The following is a 19,806-nucleotide window of genomic DNA, read 5'->3' on the forward strand; positions in this document are numbered from 1 at the left end:
GAACAGCTGGAGTTCCTACATAAGGAGATATATCCCAGGCAGGAAGTTAGCATCAGGTGGATATAAGGTGGACTATCATCTGTCCTAGTCTCAACTCAAGGTCCTTCCTGAGTCTACTGAAAGTTCGAGGGAAGAGAGGATAGCCTCAATTTAGAAGGCCCTCAATCCAGAGCGCTGGTGACATGCAACTCCCCTCTTTCCCCCCTCCCTTCCCCCATTTTCGATTCCCATAAAGGTCGGGCAGGGTTATGTATATTCCACAGCCAAGCACAGGCCTGAGCCCTTCGGGGAACAGTGTTTTAAGCTGACGAGTACCGGGGTGAGTCTGGGACTGGATCGTTTAGAGATGAGGTGGGCATCAGTGTCGGCGCCCGGGGAGCCGGCTTTAGCTGCGAGAGGAGGAGGAGGAGGAAGAATTAGGGAAGAGGAAGGCAGACGCACTATAGGGGCTGGCGCTGCGGGACTGCTGGGGCAGCGGGCGCGGCCCTGCCTCCCTCTCTGAAACTGGCGCTTGGATGCGGGCGCGCCGCAGCCGCAGCCGCAGCCGCAGCGGGAGGAGGAGGAGGAGGAGAAGAGTCAGAAAGGAGGAGGAGAGGAGAAGAGGAGGCGGCGGCAGCCGTGGTCCTCTGTACAATTCGCATCTTTGCACAAAACAGCCTGTGGGATGGCGGCGGAGGAGGTGGTGGCGCGGCTCCGGCTCGGGGAGGCGGGGAGGGGCAGGCCTTGAAACGGCTTAATCCTCAGCGGGCTGCATAAGGGATCGCACCATGGAGGACTGGCCTGGCCCCAGGTACCGGGAGGAGGCAGCCCCGGAGAGGGAGGAGGAGGTGCAGGAGAAGGAGCTCTAGGGGCCGCCCGCCCACCATCCCTCAGCATCTCTTGCTCTCCCTCTTTCGTGGGCGCGAGCCACCGAGGCCAGGGCCGGGCCCATGGCGGGGTAAGTGAAGCTTCCCCAGCCGCAGTCTTGCTAGCAGAGGGAGGGGAAGAAAGAGAAAGAAGAGGAAAAGGAGAAGGAGAAGGAAGAAGAAAAAGGCAGAGAGGAGGGGGAGGAAGAGAAAGAGGAGAAAAGAGAGGAGAGGGAGGAGGGGAAGGAGAAGAAAGAGGAGAAGAAGTGAGAAGAGGAGGAGGAGAGAGGAGGAGGAAGACAAGGAATCGGAAGAAAAGGAGTGGGAGGAGGAGGAGGTAGAGGAAAGAAGGGGGGGAGGGAGGAGGAGGAGGGGAACAAACGCCTACTCCTCCCGGAGCACCAGGCTCCTAGATGGCGAACGCCAGCGACTTGGCAGGAGCCAGCAGCCCGGCCCCGAGCAGCGCAGCGGGCGGCGGGGGCAGCGGCGGGGGCGGCGGGGGCGGCGGCCCGGCCGCACTGGGCCTCAAGCTAGCCTCGCTCAGCCTCATCCTGTGCATCAGCCTGGCCGGCAACGTGCTCTTCGTGCTGCTCATCCTCCGGGATCGGCACCTGCACCGGGCGCCTTACTACCTGCTGCTCGACCTGTGCCTGGCCGACGGGCTGCGCTCGCTCGCCTGCTTCCCGGCGGTGCTGCTGTCCGTGCGCCGGGGCGCAGGCACCGCTGGGGGGGCGCCGCCTCCCGGAGCGCTCGGCTGCAAGCTGCTCGCCTTCCTAGCCGTGCTCTTCTGCTTCCACGCCGCCTTCCTGCTGCTGGGCGTGGGCGTCACCCGCTACCTGGCCATAGCCCACCACCGCTTCTATGCCAAGCGCCTGACGGGCTGGCCGTGCGCCGCGGTGGTGTGCGTGGCGTGGGTGCTGGCCCTGGCCATGGCCTTCCCGCCCGTCCTGGACGTGGGCACCTACCGCTTCGTCCGGGAGGAGGCGCAGTGCACCTTCGAACACCGCCACGTCGGGGCCAACGACACGCTGGGCTTCATGCTCATGCTGGCCGCCGTGGTGGGAGCCACCCACCTGGTTTATCTTCGCCTGCTCTTCTTCATCTACGACCGCCGGAAGATGAAGCCCGCGCAGCTGGTGCCCGCCGTCAGCCAGAACTGGACTTTTCACGGGCCCGGCGCCACGGGCCAGGCGGCCGCCAATTGGACCGCGGGCTTCGGCAGGGGTCCCACGCCGCCCACTCTGGTGGGCATCCGCCCGGCCGGCCCGGGTCCCGGGGGGCAGGCCCGGCGCCTCCTCGTGCTGGAGGAGTTCAAGACCGAGAAGAGGCTTTGCAAGATGTTTTACATGATCACTCTTCTCTTCCTCCTCCTCTGGGGCCCCTACATCGTGGCTTGCTACCTGAGGGTCTTCATTAAGGCCGGCGCCGTGCCCCAAGGCTACCTGACCACGTCAGTGTGGCTCACCTTTGCCCAGGCCGGAGTCAACCCCATTCTGTGTTTCATCTTTAACAAGGAGCTCCGAGTCTGCTTTCGAGCCCACTTCCCCTGCGGCCAGAGCCCCCAGACCACTCAGGGAACCCTGCTCTGCGATTTGAAAAGCATTGGCATATAACAGCGCCCATGCCCCCCTGCTCCTCCCCTTCCCCATGGGCTGTTTTCCTATTCTCCCTCTCGGGGAGGGGAGGGGAGAATCAAGTCTTTTCTGCCCCTTTTCTAGATTGTCTTCTACAAGGAGATCACAGAGTGTAAATGGGGACAGAATCTACATTCAGACTGGTGAAAAATAATTTTTGTGAATTGGTATTTGCTTTTGAATAGGGTATCTCTTCCCACCTCCTTTCCTAACAGTCTTGGCTCACATTAATCTTCTAAACTAGATTTTGATTTGGACAATAAACCCTGCCTCATTTTGTACAGAATTGACATCTTTTTTTTTTTTTTTTTAAATAAAGCCTAAACTAATTTTATTTGTGCAAGGCCAAGACCAGTTTTCTACAGAAACTATTTTTGACAACCTCAAGTGGTATTATATTTTGAAATGAAGTAAAAGAGAATGGAACTTTTGACAATTTTATGGGTTAAATTTCTTGAGGGTCTTCTGTTAGAACCAGGCTAACGGACCAAAATATTAAATTTGAAGTTGCCAGTTAAACAACTGCTGTTGCTATTGTAGATACATTGTAGCAGTAATTGGGAGTGAGGTTATTTATTGCACTATTCCTTTGGAAATAATTAAGAACTTTCCGAGAAACTGTATTTAAAATTGGAGAGTTTAATTCAGCAGCAGTAATGCAGTAATTTTTAAGCAGTGAAATTTACTAACTTCATCAACACAGTTATAACACTTCTGGAAAATACTTGTAAAACATGACTGTTTTCTATATTAAAATCACTGTTTTCTATAACAGATAACATTTCTGTACAATCATAACTTTCAAAATATAAAAATGTGTTCTGATTAATTGTGTAAAGAAAATATTGCATGTCTTTTTATGTACTGGATACAAGATACAAGCTGGTATAGCATTGTCAAGGACATTAATTAAAACTGCTTTTAAATGTTTTTTGACAATAAAGATCAGTTGAAATAATTTTATGGAAAGAGTTTGCACATTGAATAGCTTAGGGTTTTTTTTTTCCTGTGTTATGTAATCATTTCCATTTAGTAAATTGCTCTTCTGTTAATAATATGAATGGATGGATAATTATGGTACACTACTTTTGAGCGATAAAATATTTTTTTTTGGCCAGGTTTATGCTGTGCTGTTAAATTGATGGTTATTTTAAATTAATAAGCACTATAATTTTAAAGAATGCTTCTTTGTAAGACTTGTAATCTTAAAATGAAATGTAAAATCTCTAAGTGCTGTCTACAATGCTCCATTTTTATTAATATAACTTCCATTTAAAAATTTGTTTTTCTCATTTGCATTACACAAATTGAAATATAACAATATTTTTATCCTTGAGTGACTTCTTTTATTAATGTTAGTTTCTAGAGAAGACACTAACACTTGTTTCAAGACTAGCAATGTTACATCAGGCCTCTAGTATATTTTGTCATGTTGCAACTTTTCTTTAATATGATCCATGGCACTAAATCACATTTGAAAGTAAATGATACTTGGTAACTGTCCTCTAGGAGTTCACCAAATAATGAGAGTTAAATAAAAAAAAATAAACTTTCATGTAAAATTTTAAACTCAACAAACTCAACAAATAAATGCCTACTATATACCAGATTTTGTGTGAAACCGTTTACATAGTAAATACCAAATATTTTAAATATCTGTGTCTGTACTGCACTATTTTTATATGACACATCTATAGAAATTAGTTCATCTATAGAAAGGTGAAAATAGAAATGGATAGTGCCATTTAAGATAAGATATTTAGAGCCATTCAAAAATTTTTAGATGTGCTAGCTCTGACAATCAATGAACAAGCATTTGTTGAATGTTGGCTATGTGCCCAGGATTGACTTAACCTTGTTGGGAGATGGACATAAAGGGAAGTATGAGAGATTATGCCTGCAAGGAGTTTTAATCTAGTTGAAGAGAAAAGATAGTGCATAATCAATATTAAGTGGAATATTGTGCTGAGTCTTCATATAATAAGAAGTTGGAGAAAAAAGAGCTTTCTGGGAGATCAGAATAGGAATACTTCGTGGAGAACCTTGAACTAAAGCTGATGCTTGGAGGAGTAGTATAGTTTGCCAAACTTTAGATAGGTAGGATATTGCTCAAGTAGAAAGTAGTTGGGCTAATTCTTAGAGCTTACAAATTCCAGAACTTCTTAGGTTTTTCTCCTTAAGGAATATTTTTCTTAATGAGTTTATCCTGGGGAAAACTAATGGGATGACATTTTCAGTAGCAAAAGATAGGAACATAGTGATCTTGTACTTTTGTTTAGCATCTATTTAGACAAGATTTTCTACCTTCTTGTTTAGTCTATTTAGCAATATTCTAACAAGTTTTATTATTATAACCAAAACCTAATAAATTGTAAAATCCTTATAATTTTTACCTCCACAACATGTCCTATTCATCCCTTAATCTACACTAATATGGCTATAACTCTTGTTGAAACTCTTCTGATCATTAATCCAGATTACTGCAAGAACCTTCTGATTTGATTCACTACTTCCAGATCCTTCCCTTTACAATCCAGCCTCCATATAGCTGCCAAAATAAACTAACTAAATCAAGAGTCTGTGTCTCTTCACTGTTCCAAAATCTTTAGTGACTCCCTTGTGTCTCCATACTAAAGTACAAATTCCTCAAAATAGTATTCAAAAACTTTTCACAATCTGTTTCCATTCTTCATTTCCAGACCTACTTTACACTCTTCCTCATTCTAGCCAAACTAGTTTTCATTCTGCTTCTCAGATTTGTTACTTTTCCTGTCCTACCTCTAAAGGTTTGACTTTGTGAAGGTTAGCTCTTCACGGAATGTCTTTTTTCTACTCCTATGAATCTTAGCTTCTCTTTCAAGCTCAATTCAGGCAGACATTTGTTCTAGCCCTTTTCCCTAGTCCTCCTAATTGCCCATGCCCCCATCCTTCTCAAATTATTTTGTCTTTATTTATTGGTTTACAAATTGTATCCCCCAATAGAAAGTAAACTCTAAGAGGGAAGGGACTATTTGCCATTTTTCTTCTCTTTATACCACTTGCACCTACCTTTGCCAGTAGTAGGCCCTTAAAAATGTTGCTTGAATTCAACACACTATTCCCCAGTCAATAATAAATTAGCAGAAATTTGGGCAAGTTTACATATAAATTGTTTGGTCACTTGGTGGTATCTGACTCTTCATGACCCCATGGACCATAATACATTAGTCCCTTCTATTCTCCACAACCTCCCCAAATCTGGTCAAGTTCATGTTCATTATTTCCACATTAGCTATCTATCTCAACCTCTGCTATCCCCTTTTCCTTTGGCCTTAAATCTTTTCTAACAACAGGGACTTTTCAGTGAGCTCTCTCTTCTCATTATGTGGCCAAAATATTTCAGCTTCAGCATTTGACTTTCCAGTAAATAGTTTGATTTAATTTCTTTGTGTTGAATTAATGGTTAATTATACTGCATTCAAGTTAAATAAATAAGGTGATATTATACAGCCTTTTCATACTCCTTTTCCAATCTTAAACCAATGAAGATATAATATTCTCAATCTGTTATCTAAGTTTCCAATATATATAATGTTATTTAACATATATTCTTTTAAAAATAAATTATGTTGTAGTCATCTTTAAAAATGGTGAATCTGGGGCAGCTAGGTAGCACAATGGATAGAGCATCAGCCCTGAAGTCAGGAGGACCTGAGTTCAAATATGATCTCAGACACTTAATATTTCCTAGCTGTATGACTCTGGCTCCAATTGCTTCAGTGGGTGGGGGAAAGCAAAATAGTGTGACTACACTACAAACTCACTATTTTTAATTTTCCCTCCCTGGATGCCTATCAGTTGGGCAGTAGCTGAACAGGTTGTGTTGTATAATTATGCTGTTGTGCAGTAAGAGATAATAAGCAAGACACTTTCAAAAAACCTGGGATCATTCTTACTAACTTATGCAAAATGGAGTGAGCAGAACCAGGGGAATATTGTATACAGTGACAGCAATCCTGTCAGTACTGTGCAATGGTCAATTTTGAATGTCAATTCTGAATTTTCAGCAATACAATGATTAAGACAATTCCAAAAGACTTATAAAAATAATAAGAAAAAAAATTATTGAGTCTCTGAATTCAGATTGAAGCATATTTAAAAAAAACTCTTTATTTTTGTATTGTTAGATTTTGTTTGTTTGTTTTTTTGGGGGGTTGGGTCTGTTTGTTTTTTTTTTTTTTCAATATGATTTGCATTACTGCATTTGTACAATCTATCAAATTGCTTGCCATTTCAAGGAAAGGAAGAGGTGAAGGAAAGAAGAAAATTTGTAACTCAAAATTTTTTTAAAAACCAAAAGATTTAAATTTTAGTTTACATGTAATTGAGAAAAAAATTAAATGTAAAAATATTCCCTCCTCCTCCCCTCAAAATGGGTCCCATTTGTGACCCAATCTTCTTTTTCTTTGATAAAAAGCATCTTCCAATAAGGTGAACTGCTCATCCAGTTATAGTTGACTCTTACCACATGCCAGAGCACCTCCTTTTCCAGACACATTATCTCTCTGATGAGCCTTTATTGTTCCTTTCCTTATAATTCTTCATTTAAAAAATAAATTATACATTTTCTCTAAGATATACTTACATGAAATAGAATAAATATTCCATTAAGAAATACATATATAAATGATCCTATGTACTCAGGGCCATCTAAGCAAAGCAATATTCCTAGAAGATTTGGAGAGACTGCTCTACTATCCAGGAGTCCACAGGGAACTTCTAATTGCCATCCTTGAGAGACAACAAGCAAACAACAGCATTAGTTCTGGTCTGGGAGACCAGGTCTATGAATTGTTATAAAATATAGTTTATGTAATTTCCACTGATTTCTCAAATCTTCCCACAAGAGATTATAAAGTACAGATTCAGAAAAGCCAAAATTTTAAGCCCCAAACACACAGGTTCTTGGTGTATTCATATTGACTTCTCCATATATAATAAACAGTTATAGGGTTCTCTTCTTAAGCACATCATCATCCCAGAACTTAAATAAGCCATTGGGATTCAGAGAGATGTGGCATGGGAAGAGATGGGGAAAGGAAGATGCTGAGTATTGCCTTACTTCCATGTTCCCCTCCTTCCCTCCTTTTTTCCTTCCCTCTCTCCCTGCTTTTCTCTCTTTCTCTTTCCTTCCTTCCTTCCTTCCTTCCTTCTTTTTTCCTTCCTTCCTTCCTTCCTTTTCCCACTCCCTGAACGTTCTGTCTCTCTCTGTCTCTCTGTCTCTGTCTCTGTCTCTCTCTTGTCTTTCCTTCTTTTGAATAAATGTACATTCTACAGTTGTAAAATGAAGTTTGAAGCAAGTTTCTCTGCTAAGCCCTCATTTCTCAAACAGAGAGGGAACTGAGTCAAATTTATAAAAAAATAATAAGTATGTCCCAACTGATAATCAAAAGATATCTTCCCAAAGGTCTATAAATTCATGCATATTCTTTGATCAAACAAGACTAATACTTGGCATGAATATCAAAGAGATTTTTTTAAAAAGGAAAATGACCTATATATTCAAAAAATATTTCTAGCAAGTCTCTTCTCTGAACAACAACAAAAAAAAAATTGGAAAATGAAGGGATGCCCAACAATTGGGGAATGACTCAATAAACTATGGTGTGTGTTTATGATGGGATATTATTGTTCTATGGGAAATAATAAGCAGGATACTCTCAGAGAAAAAGAAACATCTGCAAAATCCTCCATTAACTCAAGCAAATTGAAATGTACTGTATACAGAAAAATAGCAATGTTCTGGGATGACCATTTATGAATGGCTTTGCTATTCTTAGTAACATAATCATCCACAACTACTCTGAAGAACTTATGATGAAAAATTCCATCCATATCCAAAAAAAGAACTGATTATGTCTGAATACAGATTGAAGCATCTTCTTTCTTTCTGTCTCTGTCTGTCTGTCTTTCTCTGTCTCTTTCTACTTTAGTTTTTTTCTTCAGGATTTTTATTTTATTTGGGTGGAAGATCTGTTTTTATTCAGAACTTGATTTTTATGGAAATGTTTTGCATAACTCCACAAGTGGTTTCTTAATTGTGGATGGGGATAAAGGAGAAAACCTAGAACTCAAAAAGATGCGATAAAAATTTGTTTTGAATGTAACTATTACAGTTACATTTTGTAAGGTAATTTATTAAATGTAATATAAATGCAAATTATTAAAAAAATAAAAAACAAATATTTCATTAGATCAATAATCATAAGGATGACTAAACTTCAAAAGAGTAATAAATGGAGAATTTAATAATATGTAACTGTCTTAATACTTTTGTTAAAGCTCATCCAGTGCTGTCAACTGAATGTTCTCTAAGTCTATAAACATTTATTAAGTGCCTACTATGTGTCAGGAACTGAACACTCTAAGAAAAGTAAAAGACAGTCCCTGCTCTTAAGGAGCTCATTTTTCTAATGGAGGAGACAACTTTCTTTACATGGAACAACACTCAATCCATTTAGACAGATTCCCCTGATTTCTTGGGTTCCAGAGTTTTTTTTTTTTTTACATTTAATCTAATGGGTTCCAATTATTTGATTTTGGGAGATGCCATTGTGGAAGCACCAGGAACTTTAACATCATGTCTGTTTATTCCTGTTTTTATCAATCTATCCATCAATCTAGATAGATAGATAGATAAAAAAAATCATTAGTAATTTCCCAATTATATGTAAAGAAATTATTAACATTCCTTTTTTTATTAAAGCTTTTTATTTTCAAAACATGTGTGTGGATAATTTTTCAACATTAACTCTTGCAAAACCTTGTGTTCCAATTTCCCTCCCTTCTTAAACCCCGTCTCATAGATGGCAAGTAATGGAATATATAACATTCCTTTCCGAAAATTCTTAGTTTTAAGTTCTCTTCCTCCTTCTAGGCCTGAATTAAGTAGGCAAGCAATTTCATATCAATTACATTTGTGAAGTCATGTAAAATCTATGTTACAAAAGAAAACTTGGATAAAAAAAGAAAAAAAAAAAAGAAAGTTAAGAAAGTATGCTTCAGTCTGCTTTCAGAATTTATCAGTTCTCTCTCTCTCTCTCTCTCTCTCTCTCTCTCTCTCTCTCTCTCTTTCTCTCTCTCTCTCTCTCTGGAGGTTGATAGCATTTTTCATCATGGGTCCTTTGGCACTGTCTTGGATCTTTGTCTTGATCAGAGTAACTAATACTTTCACAATTGATCTTTACAATGCTGCTGTTTCTGTGTGTAACATTTTCCTTGTTTTGTTCACTTCACTTTGAGTGAGTTCATATAGGCCTTTACAAGTTTCAGAAAAAAAAAAAAAAATCTACCCTTCTCACTTATCATAGCACAATGATATTAGGTTACAATCATATACCACAACTTGTTCAACCATTCTCCAGTTGTATCACCTCAGTTTCCAATTCTTTGCCACTACAAAAAGAGTTGCTGCAAATTTATTTTGTTATTGAGTCATTTTTAGTCTTGTCTATAATCCCATGTTAGGTTTTCCTGGCAGAGATATTGAAATGGTTTACTATTTCCTTCTCTGGATTATTTTATAGATGAAGAACTGATTAACAGGATTAAGGGACTTTCCCAGGGCTACAGAGATACTAAGAGTCTGAGGCCAAATTTGAATTCCAGTAGTCCTGATTCCAGAGTTAGTGCTCTATCCACTGTGCCATTTAGCTGCTTTGCATATTTATATATAATTTGCAAATAGTTCCTTTCCCTTTTTCATTGATCCCTTTGGGATATAGAGCTAATGGTGGTTTTGCTGGCTCAAATGGCATGCCAGTTTTCTAGCCTTTGAGTTTAATTCTCAATTGTACTCCAGAATGGGTGATCAGTTCATAAGTCTATCAACAAAGAATTGGTGTCCCAGTTTTTCCACATCTCCTCCAGCATTTCTCATTTTCTTTTCTATTATGTTTACCAATCTGATAGATGTAAAATGATATTCCAGAATTGTTTTATTTTGCATTCTCTTATCAGCTGTGACTTAGAACATTTTTTCATGAGTATCAACAGCTTGCAGCATGCATCTAGGTGATGCAGTAAATGTACGGAGCACTGGGCTCAGAATCAGGAATATTTACATTTAGTGACTTCAAATTTAGCCTCAGACTCTTACTAGTTATGTAATCCTGGGCAAATCACTTAATCCTCAATTCCTTATCTATAAAATGAAGTGGGGAAGAAAATGACAAACCAGCATCTTTGCCAAAAAAAAATCCCAAATGGGTTTATGAAGAGCCAGCTACAGCTGAAAAGACTGAACAACAGGTAATTGTTTTAATTTCTTCTTTTAAAAACTGCCTGTTAACATCCTTTGACTATTTATCAATTAGATATTACCTCTTATCTTTATAAATTTGGCTCAGAGAAACTTCTATTTCCAATAAAAATGTCCTACCTTTTTAATAATCTTTAACAAGGGTTTCTTTTTGAAAGTAATTAGCATTTTGTGGCTAATTATAAAGTTCACTTTGATGAGATTAGGGTTAGGGTGGTCAGGGAGTTAAATGATGAGGTTAGTGGCAGGTTCGATGTTCAGGGAACCAAATGAAGAGATTTGGCTCTCCCAAATCCCCTTAGGATCTGGCACATGGGAGGGAGCTATGGGAACCCCCTTCTGGCCCCGCAGAAGTTCTTTGTAAAGGAATTTATGAACTTAGACTGATAAAAAGAAGTTTATTATTGGCATTGGGAAGTCAGCCTTTGCTATGCATGAATAGAAAGACTGGATTCCTTAGTAGCAAGGTCCTGACAGAGAAGTAAAGTTTCTAGTAGAGAAATCCTGACAGAGCGGTATAAAGTCTTGTTAGAGAAATAGGTGAGAAAAAGATAAAAGAGGGGGTAATGATGAAAAAGAATATCATTTCAACAGGCAGAGGTTGCTCTGCTCCTCTGCAAGGACTGAGCTTAAAATTGGCTCTTTTTATAGTAGAAGCCTTGGTCATAAGCTGGGGTTTGCTCTTGTAGGAGGCTGGTGGGTGGAGTTTGAGCTGGAATCTGAATTCAATTCAATGGGGTTGGAATTCTCCAGCTCCAGACTCAACTAGACCCACCTAGATAAACAACTTTTATCTTGATTCTCTGGGGCAGGTCTCAAAGAGGCAGGGTTCAAGGAGAATGTCTCCTTCAAGGAGCTTTAAAGTTTCAGGGTTTCCCTCAACAACTTTACATTTAAAAAGCATATTGGCTATACTTACAATCTCTTTAATAAATAGTTTGTTTCAAAGATCACTTTCCCAAGGAAATAAGAAGCTGTGATGACTCATTGAGATCCTCACACGTTAGCTTGCTTGCCAAGGTTAGCAAGATTGTTATCTTTAATTTAGTATGTGATACTATGGTCTGGGCACAACCCCCATTGGAAGCATTAGATCTCTTCTGGCCTCTAGCTTTGCCCAATTTATCATTGTTGTTATGTTGCAAGTTGCTTATGTTCATCATACATCTATCTATTGTTCTTTTGGGAATCTACAGCTTTTTGGATAGTAGTATTTTATGACTCAGAGGATCATAGAAATAGAGCTGGAAGAGACTTTAAAGGCTAACCCCCTTATATTATAGAAAAAGAAACTGAGGGCCAGTGTGAGTTGAAATGACTTGTCCAAGGTCACACACAAAGTTTTAAAGACAGGATCTGAGCTCTGGTCCTCTTGACTCCAAAATAAGTGTTCCCTAATTGAGACTAAGTTGTTTCCCTTGGCTATGTCAAAGCCATAGGATATTGCCAAAGGAATATTGATGTTAGATTGATAAACCATTGCTTTGCCAAAGAATTTAACATATGAGTGATACTTTGTTGGAGGAGATCTATTAAGGTTTTTCTCCATCAGATAAAATTCATTTTTATAATCAACAACAAAAAAAATAAGCACAAAGAAATCTTGTGTTCTCTATACTTTTCAGTCAGTTGTATGATGACAAAAATGTGATGTTCTATGGAATCTTGTTTGTAAAAGATAATTCTCTCCTTATGTGTAAAAGGATACTCTTACTACATGAGGAAATAATTTTCTCTTTTTTATTAAAGCTTTTTATTTACAAAGCACATGCAAGGGTAATTTTTCCAACATTGACCCTTGCAAAACCTTTTGTTCCAAATTTTCTTTTTCTTCCCCCCACCACTTCCCCTAGATAACAGGTAGTCTAATACATGTTAAATATGTTGAAATGCATGTTAGATCCAATATATGTTTACATATTTATACAGTTATCTTGTTGCACAAGAAAAATCAGATCAAGAAGGAAGAAAAAGAAAAACTGAAAAAGAAAACATATGCAAGCAAATAACAACAGAAAGAGTAAGAATGCTATGTTGTGCCCCAACTCAGTTCCCACAGTCCTCTCTGTGTGTAGATGGCTCTCTTCATCACTGAACAAATGGAACTGGTTTGAATCATCTTATTGTGGAAGAGAGCCATGTACATTAGAACTGATCATCGTATAGTCTTGTTGCCCTGTATAATGATCTCCTGGTCTACTCATTTCACTTGGCTTCAGTTCACATAGATCTCTTCAAGCCTCTCTGAGATCATCCTGCTGGTCGTTTCTTACAGAACAAATAATATTCCATAGCAGTCATATACCATAATTTATTCAGCCATTGTCCAATTGATGGGCATCCATTCAGTTTCCAGTTTCTTGCCACTACAAAGAGAGCTGCCACAAACATTTTTGCGCATGTGGGTACCTTTCTGAAGAAATGATTTTCATAACAATTTAGAAAGGTAAAGATAATGAGATCTATGATAAAAAAAAAACTATTTTGCTGATTCACATTACTCTTATTTATGAAATCCAGCCAAACTAATTTCTTTTTTTGTTCCTTACTCCTAATGTTCTCTTTTCTCTCTTTGCATTGACCATATCTTCCATGCCTACAGTACATTTGTTCCTTAGCCCTGCCTCATAGAGTCTCTCTCTTCTATTAAAATATGTTGTAGATGCCATCTTCTGCGCTTCCCGTGAGTCCCTCCAATGTCAATGACTTTCCTTAGAAATGGTCTTATATTTACACAGGTGTTTTATGTTTGTGTGTATATAAAGTGAATCTGTATATTTATTTTATATTTATATTTTATGTATTTTATATATATGTATTGTTTCTCCATTAGAATGCTCATTTAGAATTAGAAATTCATTTAGAGTAGGGATAATTTCATGCTATATATCCATATTCCCAGTGGCTACCACATGTGCTTAATAAACATTTATTGGTTAATCTTGATGTCCTTTCCTCAGAGAAACCTTTTATGAAGAAGAAAAAATAAAAGCAAATTCCTTGAAATAGGCATGCATAGACAAACAAAACAAATTTTTATTGGCTACATGCAAAAAAAATATATCATTCTGAACCCTTAATCTATCATATTTGTCAAAAGGTCTCATCATAAACAAATGAGAGAAACATGGAAGAATTATCAATTAGGTCTACCTTTGGGAAAAAAGTTCATGACCAAAAAATAGAGATCATAGAAGAGAAAATAGATAATTTTATTACCTAAAAATAAAATGTTTTTGCAAGACAAATTCAGCAAAGTCAAGGTTGAATTGAAAATTAGTAACTGGGAAATTTTTTTGCAGGAAATTTTCCTGAAAGAGGTTCATTTCCAAGAGATATATGCAGGGTTGGTTTCAAAAGTGTTATGAACAAATGACACATCTGTCCCCTGTGATCTCTTTCAGAATGCCTGTGACTTCAAGATTGCTTATATTAAATAACTGATGTTGCCCACTAACTTAGGGTCAGGTGTGTTACTTTTTCCTCTTCTGTGAGATTTGCCATTATTCTCCTCTCTTTGGCTCAGTTCCTACCAACTGTGTTCCCACTTCCTATTTTATGGGTCCTCAGTTCAGTTTAACCACTAATACTGCATAGCTTTCACACACACACACACACACACACACACACACACACACATATGCACACACACACACACACACATATGCACACACACACACACACACACACACATAAACCCACACATTTACTTCAAAGCCATAGTGCGCAACAGATGCAAAAACTTCTTTGAATAGTTTTATTTGCAGATAATACATTGAAAATGGCCTTTTCTAGAAAATACTTTTGATCTATTAATGAAGAAACTAAAGTCTTCTTTTTTACATTGCAAGTGAATAAAGCAAAAGGTATAATTGGAAATGAATAAGATCCAGCATGGCATAGTGAACAAGACACTGGACTGGGAGTTAATATGATCTAGGTTCAAATATCTCCTGAGCCACTGGAATGCTATGTGACCCTAGGAAAATCATTTAATAATTCTGTTTCTCTTTGTTTCAACTTCCTCTTTTGTACAATGAGGAAGCCAAACTAGATGCTTTATATGTCCTTTCCAAAATCAAACTGTAATATTATAAAATGTTCACTGGATTAAACATGCAATGAGACTATAAGCATATAATCTCTGGCACTAAACCATATCAAAATATAATTCAATAAAATACAGATAATGTTAATTTGTGGTTGTGTGTGTGTGTGTGTGTGTGTGTGTGTGTGTGTATGACTTTCCCATTAATAGGGATAGGTGAGAACAATTTGTTCAGACTACCATGAAGGAAGCTGAGGCAAGTGCCTAGGAAGCACTTAGAACTTGGTAAACACAGAAGACAAGGTTATCCACTGCATCTTGAGCCATCATCAACAATCTTGAATCTGTACTGCTATTGGACTTCAACAACTCTGGAAGAGAGAGGGAGGTCCAAGGATTTCATGCAACTCTACCTCACTTAAACCCAGTTGATTCCAGGAAGCAAAAGACAAAAGACATATGGTCAAAGTTTTTGACTTAGACACCACTGTCTGACATAGTTTTTCAAGTTTTTATAAGGATAATCAACTTTTTAAAAATAAGTCTATTCATGTAAACTTATTTTGTATTTAATGTATGCTTTAATATATTTAACATGTACTGGTCATCCTATCATCTAGGGGAGGGGATGAAAGGAAGGAGGGGAAAAATTGGAACAAAAGGTTTGGCAATTGTCAATGCTGTAAAATTACCCATACATATAACTTGTAAATAAAAAAAGCTATAATAAAAATAAATAAATAAAAATAAGTCTATTAAAAAGGACAGTTGTACAAAATTGGATGATAACACATGGGGCAGAGCTTAGAGATCTTTTACATTATTGTGAGACTTAGTGACCTTCTCATGCTGAAAGATATTTCAACTAAAAAAAGAAATTGCCATTTTTACTAGGTGGTAATAATAAATATGTGGCAAATTCATTTCATAACAAAATTTCTTCCTGAAATATACATATTTGCTGAATTAAAAAATTGGGACCTTTAAATAAATCATTACAAAGTGGTCAAGTCATATTATAATCCAGAAAAGTAAGTGACTGTATTTGTAAAAATGTTGAGCTATGGAAAATAAGATAGAATACCATGAGAAGCAGTGTGCTTTAATGGATGTAAAGTTGATGTTGAATTTAGGAATACTTGAGTTGCAGAGACAACTAGGGTTCTTCTAGGCTGCTCTATAAATTGCAAAGAAGGTACTCACTTGAATTGATAAAGGGACTTTCTGTAATCATAGGGTCTGTCCCTATCTTATTACCAAATAACACTTTTAATATAATGTTCATTTAAAGTAAAGAATAGGCTGCAAATGAAACAGAATATAAATATCTTATTAATCATTGGTTTGGTCCACAGAAACAATTATCATTTTATTTAAAAATACTTCCACCTCATTACAACTCTTTTATACAATGCCCTATTTTCGATCTTCACTTCTTACTTGGACTATTGCAAGAACCTCTTATTTGGTCACTTTATCTCAAGCTTTTCTCCATTCTAATCCACTTTCTATATGACTATAAAAATGTATTTGCTAAAGTGAAGTTTTGCTATTATCTCTAGGCTCCCCTCTTTTACCCCCTCCCTCATTAAATAACCTCCAGTGGCTCCCTATTACATATAGAGTCAAAAATAAACACCTGATGTTGACATGACAAATTCTTCATAAGCCAGTCTCTTCTAATCTTTATAGTCTTTTTATATATTACTCCCTTCTATTCACTCTATGATCTAGTCATTCTGGTTTATTTACCATGCACACAATATTCCATCTTTTGTTTCTGTGCTTTTGCACTAGTTACCCACAATCCCTGGAATGTTCTTTCTTCTCTTCTTAACTTGCTTTCAGAAGTCCTAGTTTCCTTCAAAGCTAGCTCAAATGCCATGGTCTACATGTCCTCCACCCAGTAGCTAATGTACATCCTTCTTAAATCACTTTGCATTTGCTTTATATATAATTACTTTGTATCCATATTTCATACATATGTACATACACACCCATGTACATATATGTAACCTATATGTATATGATATATTGTGTATGTATGTATATATAAATACTTATACATATGAATGTTATCTTCTTTGTTAGAACATAAGGTTCTTGAAGAGAAATTTTGTTTCCCCAATACTTAATACAGTCCCTGACATACACTAGTAAATGCTGATTAAGGATATTTCTAAATTTAAATGTTTAAGGAACCAAAATGATAATATTAGGCAAGAAACAAAACATTTGATCTTACTCCATCTAAACAGGAGCAGTTAACAGACTTCTGTTGTGATAGTGCATTGAAACAAGTATTCAAATCTAGAAATTTTATCATATTTTGGCTCTGGATGTATACTACTCAAACAGATTCCATCACAGAGTGCACCAGCATGCAATAATCTCAGAATTTAGACTTGTTGGAACTGGTTTTAGAGCTTTATGATTGAGAAAAATGACATGATCATTCATATCGCTAGTATGGCTCCTCTGCTCCAATAGGTTTGGGAGTGACTCTGTGAAGGACAGTCTTGTGTCAGGTTTGGCATTTTTTTTTTTTTTTGTTTTTTGCAGGAGACATGATCTTGCTTGGCTGATAAAATGCTGAGCATGAAATTATAAAGGACTTAATTGGTTCCAGACTCTTTGGGGAGAGGAATGGAGAAAGAACCTCTTGAAAGGTAGTGAAGAAAGACTGAATGTCAAGGCTGCAGTCCTCTGAGCTATAAAAAAGTGGGAGTCTGTTCCATAATGTTCCGGACTGAAAAGTTCATTCATTCATATGCAGTTTTTTAATATATTCTAATCTCCTCAAATTCCTATATATTGATTTGTTTGGATAATTTTTTTTCTTTTGTTTTTGTTCTTTGTGATGATCTTTTGTGTAATAAGTATTTTGTTGGGCAAAAACTGAGCTGTCAATTGTAAATTAAGGACAACCCTCCCCATCAAGAATGATCATGGAAATGTCTTTCCTTCCAAATAAGTTTATACCCCTGGAGCAGATGGGGGCAGGCAGATACAATTCTAGCTTGATACCCACCTTGGCAATTGGAGGTCAGCTTAGCTGTGACACTACTTCTATGGTCTTCTTGCCCTTCCCCTAGCATTCATGCAGGTGATGCAGATCATTCTCCTATTCTCTGAATAGGGAAGCCAGACATCAGATTGTATCAATCTATTCCAGTCTTGAGCTTCATCTTTATGTATTAACTATCTTCCTGAATATATTTCATACCAATTTCTACAGATGGGGAGGAAATGCAGTGGCCAAACAGTGCAGTGAATCTACCCCCCTCAGGCCAGCTCTCTTGTTCCCACTGTTCCATGATTTTGCAAGTCTTTCCCTATGGTGTAGCAGGCTGATCAGTAAGAGAGAACTTACTCCACCTTTTGCCTGTTAAAGGAATCTTGGAACTTCCTATTTCTTCTAGGCTGGTAGACTAATTTCTACTTCTTCCCTTCTCTAGCAGAGATGTAGAACTTAGGTAAGAAGGCAACACTTCATTATACATGACTCAAGTCACCATTTATTTAATAATTATTTGTTCTTTAATTTTTTTTTTACCATCATTGTTATTACCTATGAAATTGTTTCTCCTCTCTCCCATTCTCTTAATGTTAAAAAAAAAAATCAGGGACCACTTAAACTTTGTCTTTTGTGATTAATGAGGTTGAAAGGTAGAGATTTAGGAACATATTTTTTATTATTGTAGATATCTAGGAGACTCACCATGATGCAGTAGGACTGAGGCATAAGGGAAAGAGTAGGTCTTCATTCCAGCTGGAAACGTCTTAAAGCAAAATAGAAAAACCGATATACTCCTAGACAACATAAGTTTCCACAAATAGGAGAATCGATTAGCAGACAGGATAATATATGTTTATATATGTATATGTATATATACATACATACATATATATATAAACTTCTATTACTAATTTCAACAAGTCCTTGAAGCAAAAGCTACTAAAAACTCAGGTAGAACTTATCCCTCAAAGGTGACATTATTGGTTGCCCATTGCCTTATAAGCAGAATCACCCACACAAAACATTATTACATGGCTTACAGAAGAATAGTTTTAGAAGAATAGAAGAAAAGAAACATTTTCTTTATTGTTATCAATTGATAATATTTATTTTATGAAATGCAATTTTGTCCTGTTACTCCTCTTCTAAGTCAAAATAGGCAGACAGTAGTTAAAAATAAGTAGCAATATCAGAAATGCTTTGAAATATTTTATATTCAAAATGTGCTAAAGTTAGAAAAAAAACATGATTACTAAGTTTTACAATGGATAGAGCACTGGACTTGGAATCAAGATCTGCATTCAGATTTATTTTCTGACATACTAGCTGTATGGTCAACTTATTAAATATTATGTCAATCTCTGTCCATAAGTTTCTTCAACTGTAAAATGGGGATAATATTGGCACCTATCTTTCAAGGTTATTATGAAGATTAATAAGATGACATTTTCTAAGTGCTTAGCATAGTGTCTGGCACATAGTTAATATTAACAAATGCTTGTTTTTTTCTAGCCTGACTTCTTTTGCCTTCCTTCTTATGACAATAATGTTATGGTTTTTAAAATATGAAAATTGTAAACCACTGTTACAATGGAAAGAGCACCATACATTGAGTTACAGTAGTAACTCTGTGGCTGACTACTTTTTCCATGTTAGATGATTCCTCATTTCTATGTCTCAGTTTTCTTATTGGTAAAAAAGGGTTAACTTCAAAATCTCTAATGTTCCTCTCATTTCTACATCCATTTTTATATGAGCTTATGATTCTGTCTTAATGATCTATGGACAGTTCATGGTTCTGTGGCATATACACCTTTGTAATTTATTCTCCCCCAAAGCAGATGGTGCCAGGCTCTGCCCTCTGTAGCTCTTTACTGATTTCTGCCATTTGAGCTGTTATACTGTAGGACACTTGTCTTTCAGCAAGTCCAGGAAATGGTTAAGAGCCCCTCTTTATCCAT

At 37.7% G+C, this 19,806-nt stretch overlaps 1 protein-coding gene across 1 annotated transcript; it reads left to right on the forward strand.

The window, feature by feature from the left end:
* The first annotated feature begins 216 nt into the window (after positions 1 to 216).
* Positions 217 to 4,086, forward strand: GPR27 (G protein-coupled receptor 27). The gene has a single exon (XM_051980835.1). The coding sequence runs from the start codon at positions 1,259 to 1,261 to the stop codon at positions 2,456 to 2,458; it is 1,200 nt and encodes a 399-aa protein (XP_051836795.1). The 5' UTR covers positions 217 to 1,258; the 3' UTR covers positions 2,459 to 4,086.
* Positions 4,087 to 19,806: the final 15,720 nt, after the last annotated feature.

The sequence above is a fragment of the Antechinus flavipes genome, chromosome 1 (assembly GCF_016432865.1).
Source record: "Antechinus flavipes isolate AdamAnt ecotype Samford, QLD, Australia chromosome 1, AdamAnt_v2, whole genome shotgun sequence".
Classification (NCBI taxonomy): domain Eukaryota; kingdom Metazoa; phylum Chordata; class Mammalia; order Dasyuromorphia; family Dasyuridae; genus Antechinus; species Antechinus flavipes.

What these genes read in the sequence shown, in the direction of transcription:
- GPR27 (XM_051980835.1), top strand. Translation starts at nt 1,259, where the DNA reads ATGGCGAACGCCAGCGACTTGGCAGGAGCCAGCAGCCCGGCCCCGAGC.